The 7,791-nt window shown below is 41.5% G+C and overlaps 1 protein-coding gene across 2 annotated transcripts; it reads left to right on the forward strand.

Moving 5' to 3' along the window:
* The first annotated feature begins 1,455 nt into the window (after window positions 1-1,455).
* Window positions 1,456-7,562, forward strand: mgat2 (alpha-1,6-mannosyl-glycoprotein 2-beta-N-acetylglucosaminyltransferase). Of its 2 annotated transcripts, none has more exons than XM_063047165.1 (2): window positions 1,456-1,577; window positions 1,833-7,562. In XM_063047165.1, the coding sequence occupies exon 2, from the start codon at window positions 1,867-1,869 to the stop codon at window positions 3,169-3,171; it is 1,305 nt and encodes a 434-aa protein (XP_062903235.1). In that variant the 5' UTR covers window positions 1,456-1,577; window positions 1,833-1,866; the 3' UTR covers window positions 3,172-7,562. The 2 variants fall into 2 exon arrangements, with proteins under 2 accessions (XP_062903235.1, XP_062903227.1); XM_063047157.1 differs by having other exon boundaries at window positions 1,483-1,597.
* Window positions 7,563-7,791: the final 229 nt, after the last annotated feature.

A 7,791-nucleotide genomic window follows, 5' to 3' on the forward strand; every position in this document is an offset into this window, starting at 1 on the left:
AATATACCAGACCAGTATTGTTAAAATATGCATTCTTGGAAATGTTATTCTATAACAAATTTTCACCTTTATTTTAACAAAATAATCTTGCATTTTACTATTTGTAAATCTAGTTCCAAAATCTAAAGCGTTTTGTATCTTTAATTTCAAGCAAGACTTGTGGTTTACAAGGTAAATAATTTGTGAGATGCTGATGTGTGACCCCCTTCCTTCTTTGCAATGCATCAATGCTGCAAACCTTACCCCGATCCTGGATGTGAGAGTTTTCAGCCAAAGGTTACATAACCAAGGTACTACATCCTGTCCAAAAAAAACATTGACATTGAACCACATAGGATACCAAAAGGCATGTGGCCAAAAGCTCAGTCAGAGGTGAGTTTTAAGGTGTAACTTGAATGGAAGATGGAGGGATATGCAAACAAGGAAGAAAATTTTAAAATCAAAAACTCAAATTTGAGTTGCTTAACCAGGAATCAGTTTAAAGTCAGCAAGAAAGAGACCATCCCCTTTTCTTTCTCCTTGGGCCTCTTGTCCCATGATCCTCTCATATCCCTTTTGCCAATCAACTGTCCAGCTCTTGGCTCCATCCCTCTCAGTCCTGTCTTCTATCATTTCAGATCTCCCCCTCCTCCTCCTACTTTCAAATCTCTTACTAACTCTTCTTTCAGTTAGTCCTGACGAAGGGTCTCAGCCCGAAACATCGACTGTACCTCTTCCTAGAGATGCTGCCTGGCCTGCTGCGTTCACCAGCAACTTTTATGTATGTTGCTTGAAATTCCAGCATCTGCAGATTTCCTCGTGTATCCACAAATGGTACATGGTACACACAAGAATACAGCATAGTATCTTGTCATGCAAAATGCTCTCCATTTGTCTTGATTTGTCACCTACATAGCCACAGTTTATGGAAAAAGAGAGTCTGAAGGCAGAGGAAGATTGTTCTGAATGTCGAGAAGTTTCATATATAGTTGTTTAGTGCCCTGACTCTAAATGGATGTTCTAAACAAAGTGCAGGTGACATGTATAACATGTAGAGGTGCTTGGAAGTTTAACTAAATACATTAAAGACACGACACGAAATATTGATAACTAAAATTAAGTCGGACAGCATGGAAAAAAGTATTTTCGACAATTTATAAACAAACATTGCAACAAACGCATCTGTTAAAAACGAGGTATACAATTAATGTCAGCCCTCTATTTCTCGCTGGCTCTATTGCCCATTGAGTATTTCGAGCATTTTCTGTTTAACGTAGAGTCCTGGTAGCTTATGGTTGAAACAGCGTTATTTAAGGAGCTTTCAGCCACTCAGCAAACCAAATGCGGCCATGACATTGCTTCCCTGTAGCGCCAACGTCATAAAGTAGAGACCCACTAATGTGAGGTGCGACGCTCTCGGGAAGAGAGAAGCGCCAGCGAGTGACAGATGAGTCGATCAATCACGGCTGGACTTGTGTTCCGCTGCGCACCAATCAGCACGGAGAGGCGACAGGAGGAGGCAGGCGGTCTCCGGGGAGCTGGATGAGCAGAGGCGGGCGCGGGGCCGTTGCCCGCAGGATGCTGGTGTCGGTGTGAATGTGAGGAGGGGCGAAGGACGGTACGGATTCGGCCGCTGAGAGTGGGTGGGCGGCACCGCGGGCCGGCTCCCCGCTCTCCCCGGATCGGATATTGCGCTGCGGAGGGTGGCGAGCGGGAGGGAGTGCCGGTCGCCTCCCGTCCTTGGCTGGAAATGATCCGGAGCGCGGCCGGCACCGCACCGCGGCCGTGCCTTTATTAATTGGAAGCTGCCCGGTGCCGCCAGCGATATCACCCCGTGTTTTGGTCTGTTTCAGTCAGGAGAAGGGCGCCGCCAGCTCGCCGGACAACATGAGGTTCCGCATCTACAAGAGGAAAGTCCTGGTGCTGGCGCTCGTCGTGCTGGTGGCCGCCTTCGGCTTCTGGACGAGCGGCAAGCAGAGGAAACCGGAGGCATTTCCGAGGGACGCCGAGACACCGCGTTCACCGCGAGTTGGCGACGGGAAGGTGAGCCGGAAAGTTTCCAACGAGTCTCAGCCGGGTAGGTTGGAGAGGCCGGAGATCGACAACCTGACGCTGGGTTACCGAGGGATCGTCTACCAATTAAACTTCGATCAGGTTGTCAGAAACCGGGAGAGCATAAGGACACGTCCTCCCGACGACGTGGTGGTGGTGATCCAAGTGCACAACAGGCCAGAATACCTGCAGTTACTCGTGAACTCGCTCAGAAAAGTCAAAGGCATAGAAAATGTCTTGTTAATATTTAGCCATGACTTCTGGTCGCCGCAGATCAACCAGATTGTGGCCAGCATCGATTTTTGTCAAGTACTACAAATATTTTTTCCGTTCAGTATCCAGTTGTATCCTAACGAATTCCCAGGGCACGATCCCAAGGACTGTCCACGTGACATAAGCAAGGCGGATGCTTTCAAATTGGGCTGTATCAATGCTGAGTATCCAGATTCATTTGGCCATTATAGAGAGTCCAAATTCTGTCAAACCAAACACCACTGGTGGTGGAAGTTGCATTTTGTTTGGGAGAAAGTCAAGGTTTTGGAAAATCATAAGGGTCTAGTGCTGTTCATTGAAGAGGACCACTATCTGTCACCTGATTTTTATCATGTTCTGAAAAATATGTGGAGTCTGAAAGCTGAAAATTGTCCTGACTGTGACATACTGTCTCTTGGGGCATATATGCGAGTTAGTAATTTTGGAGATAAAACAAATAAAGTTGAGGTGAAAACCTGGCGATCAACGGAGCATAACATGGGCATGGCTATGACCAGAGAGACCTATCAAAAATTAATACAGTGCACAGATACTTTTTGCAAATATGATGACTATAACTGGGATTGGACATTACAGCATTTAACAGTGTCCTGTTTGCCTCAATATTGGAAAGTTATGGTTTGTGAAGCTCCTCGGATTTACCATGCTGGTGATTGTGGTATGCATCACAAGAAAGTGTGCATGCCATCTGTTGAAGTTTCTAAAATAGACAAAATTATAAGTAGTAATATGCAGCACTTATTTCCAGAAACAATGACAATAAGCAAAGTGTATCCATCGGGTGCAATTACTCCACACGTGAAAAATGGAGGCTGGGGAGATATAAGGGACCATGAATTGTGTGCAAGCTATCGCCGTCTGCAGTAATTATGTAATAAATTTTATGCCATATCATGAGTTCAGTAGTTTAGTTTTCTGCTGTTGCAAGAACAGAAGCAGTGTTATACAATCTTTGAACTTAAACCCTAAGAAAATGACTATTCCAATGACATTTTTCCTCCCAAAAAAAGATGTGGTCCTGAAATTTATGGACCACAGAAGGGCTAGGTTTGACCTAGCCTCTGGATTAATTTCTCTCAGTAAGGGATGTTGCAATTGGTTTCATTATCCATCAAGTAGGAAAGAGGGAAAAATCAACCAAGGTTCCAATGTTTGACTGGTGTTAGTAACCACACTGAAAAACAGTGCTGGATGAAACCTGGGAGTCTGGTCCCCAGTCAGATGTATCTTTTTTGGCATTTGCCATTAGGTCCCAAGAATAAGGTGCTGGAAGAATGCTGGTACATCAGCATTTTGATGCCTTTACAAAAGAATAGCAAAAAGAAAAGGTTTTTTTTGCCTTTTAAAGAACTCAAGCACTTTCAGCAGGTTACCATTCTTTGTACAGTATGTATTCTGGTAACTGAGAAGGAGAAAATGCAACTTTGATGGCAAAAGTCAAACCTGCTCGTTTTATGTCATTTAGTTAAGGCTCACTTTTCATTGTTTGATTTAATTTACAGGTGATACTTGTTCAAAATCAGCATTGTCACACTGTTCTTATAATGTATTTACATTAAGAAAACTTTTAAATATGCCTTAATGTGTGATACTGTGGTGAGATTAATCTTAATTTTATTATCCAGGTTATTTTTGAAACAAGTGGCAGAACTGTAACTGAAAATACTTTATACAGTTCAAAATACTCACTCCTTAAAATACCCAGAGATCCAAAATCAAAATCTGCAGCTATGTTAGTGGATATTTTGCCAAAATGGAATTGGTATGAAGACTTAATCAATTCACCACGAGAGTATGTATGAAATTGTAGTAAAGGGAAAACACCTTCAATGAATGGCTATGTGAAAATGTCACTCATTCATTAGTACACTATATCGAAATCTTAGTCACGATACTGTTCAGTTCTTTGCTTTGAACACAAATCTGTAACTGATACTACAGTGAAATGTTTTTGTTCCTTTGTTGGTGATGGTATTCCAAAAAAAACCAGCATGCCTTTTCCCTGTGATTGCATTTATTAGGGTTCATCTGACTTGACAGATGGTGCTTCACTGCAGTTTGAGATACTGCTGACCCCCTGAAACTGCTCATTTTTTAAAAGCAAATGCCTTGGTTAAATTTTTTTGCTTTTCATTGTACGGCCTCCTAAAATAAAAAGAACAATACAATTCTTTTTGTGAACTGGAAGAGATGTAATGAGTCAAACATTGTTCTAAAAGTTATCTGTACTTTAATTTCAGTTTCAAATTATATGACTTTTGTTTAAAACAAGCTATTTTACTTTCCTATATGTCAATCACCTCCATACAATCTGCTTTTCATTAATGAGGTGGGAGGATAGTGGTGACGACCATAAGACATAGAGCAGAATTAGGCTACTTGGCCCATCAAGTCTTCTCCACAAGACAGTTAAGTTTGATCCTAATGTTCCATTCTTGCTATATTGCCCGGAAGGGGAATGTCCTTTTTACAGTGACCATGCTCAGCAAAATTTCTTATTCAGACAAAACCTTGTGAAAAATGAAGATGATGATCTTTTCCCCTTGGGAACAGATTACTCCATCCTTTTACTTTACAGAGGGAAGGGTCGACCTCCCGGGAAAATCACTGGAAAAATTCAAGTGACACAATGTGGTCATGTTGTCGGCTGAGTCTAAATAGTGTAAAACTGTCATTTCGATGAGTGGTCCTTCCCCCAGCCCCCCACCACCACTAACAATCTCCTCTGTTAAACCCTTACTCCTGCTCCAAATTCTAACTCTCATCCCTGCAATTCCAGTTTCAAGGTTCAGGATTAATATCATGCCCTGTATACAAGTGTAAGGAGAACAACATAATTGTTAGTCTGGATCTGATGCAACACAAAAATACACACAGGATAAAAAACAATAATAATAAGAACATGATAAATATAAATACATAAGATAGCTTATATATGTGGATTAATTGTATTTCCATAAAGTGACACTAGGTTGTACTTGTGTGACTGACTGGAAATAATAAAGTAGTGGTGGAGTTAGTAAGTGGAGATGTTGATCAGCCTTACTTCTTGGGGAAAGTAACTATTTTTGAGTCTGGTGGTCCTGGCTTACGGGAGTCTCTCTGTGTGGCTGTCTCCCATGAGATGATGTCAGTGCTGCACCGTTCAGTGCTTGGCTTCCATGGAAATGAAATATAGAACTTAGAAATCTACAGCACATTACAGGCCCTTCGGCCCACGATGTTGTGCTGACCATGTAACCTATTCTAGAAACTGCCTAGAATTTCCCTACAGCATAGCCCTCTATTTTTCTAAGCTCCATGTACCTATCTAAGAATCTCTTAAAAGACTCTATTGCATCTGCCTCTACCACTGTGACTAGCAGTGCGTTCCATGCACCACCACTCTCTGTGTGAAAAACTTACCTCTGACCTCCCCCTTGTACCTACTTCCAAGCGCCTTAAAACTATGCCCCCTCGTGTTAGCCATTGGTCAATGGTTCTCTTTTTTCCTCTTTCAAATCTGTAAAGTTGCCTCATTCTTCAAAACGTCTCCCATAAATCTTCCACTGATGTGCGCTTTTGAGCATAGTAGATGTAAAGGAGTTTAGTCTTGTTAAGGATGCTTGTGAACACACGTAATTTAGCAATGATTGCTGAGTTAACTCACATATGAAAATGTGAAATATGGACGGAACAGCTGTCAGCATTCACAGATTTAGTGAGAAGGGAAAACTGACAAATATTAACAAAGAGGCACTGTGGATTCTGTTTTTCTTCACTGTTTTAAATAAATTCCTTCTCCTTGTTCCTCTCCAAAGACATTGGAACTAAGTTATATAGCACTGGAAAATTTTGCAATGCCATTTCTTTATGCTTTTAGTATTTGGGCAAGCCTTAGCTTGCTGCAGATTGTCTTAACAGACTCCCATGGGACCACTTTTGAGTGACTTGATAGTTCAAGCCACCTTTATGCAGATTACAGTTTACCTGCTCCTCTTAAAGGGGTGGTGTAGTCAAGCTGAATGAAGTAGTGGGAGTGGAAATCATTCCAAAGTTGGTCACAGTTTCCAGAAGTGCTGTTAGGATAGAAGCAACAGCTACACTGCAGTGCTCTGATACAATAGAAACCTTGGGCAATGATGGGAGAAGGTTTTGCATTCAGACTACAGTAGCTGAAGCAGCAGAAAAAAGAGGCAGTGGCTGTGGAAATAAGCATAAGGACGGGAGTGCCACAGAATGTTCGATGACATGTTCCAATTGCAACAGTAGTTTCACGCACTTCATAAGCAACTGTATCAAGTCACTAATAAGCCTTTTAAATGTCCCACCAGATACATGAATTATACCAAGCTTTACATCTATATCCCACACGGTGTGTTCACTGCCAAGTCAAAAGGATGAATGTTCGTCATGGTTGCTCCTATGGTCAAATCCAAGACAAATGGCAGACATGAGACCATTGATAATGACGGTGCTCAGACCTAATCCTCCTCCCTTAGTCTCAACTCTTCACAGCATAATCACATCTGATTTATAAGATACAGGTGATACAAACATGCATCTTTCACTGCTCCCAACTCAAATCTGTAATTTGTCTCAGCATAAACATAATCTTGTGGCTTTCTCCTTTTAGAAAAATAACAATGGGAACCTTCAGGAATAAGGAATTGCTATTGTCTTCATTTTAAAGTGTGGTACCATATCTTTTCTGATAGCTCCACCAGTAGAGAACCTCCTCACCCCTCGCTTTATCAACTGTACCTCTTGGCTCTTCACTTCCTCAGTTGCCAGAATGAGTTAAACCAGCATAGGTGTTTCAGCAGAGTACGTCTCCACCTGCGATCACCATTTAAGATACTGACAATGTGCCGCGAGGTTAATTAGTCTCTTTTTCATTTGGAATAGAGGCTCAAAATGGAGAGCCTAGCTGTCATATGCATAATGAACACATTAATAACTCCTTCACATCTGATGCCAACAAGCTACTGTGAATTATTCATACTTTGTAGTATCAGGAACTTGTATTGTTTGAAAAGCCACATGCTTTTTGCTGCCTGCTGTTTCCTGCCAAGGAAGAAAATGATAAATTCTGCTCTTCTGAAGTAAATTGCATTTGTGAACTCTAAGCCACAAAATGTTGTAAATATTCCCTGGAAAGAGACAGAAACATTAAAGTTGGTATGATTCTGGTCCTGCGCAACAGTAGTGGCTGTAGCACGTGGTGCATTTCTGTTGTGATTTTCTGAATAAATTGAAACCTTATGATTTCCCTTTGCTGTGGTGCATGAAAGATAATTGATTCATGAAGACCTTTTGTAAATAGGGCCTGAGGGTTCTTCTCAATATTTCCCTGATTCTACTCAGTAGGTCTTGGTCATACTGGGCTGTCATGCTGAACGCCTTTGAAAATGGTCACCAGAGGTTTAGGTTGGATACACAATACTTACTTCTACAACACTACATTTAAATACCACAAAATCAGATAGTATTGTAATTTAATATTCT

Source organism: Mobula hypostoma, chromosome 1 (assembly GCF_963921235.1).
Source record: "Mobula hypostoma chromosome 1, sMobHyp1.1, whole genome shotgun sequence".
NCBI lineage: Eukaryota > Metazoa > Chordata > Chondrichthyes > Myliobatiformes > Myliobatidae > Mobula > Mobula hypostoma.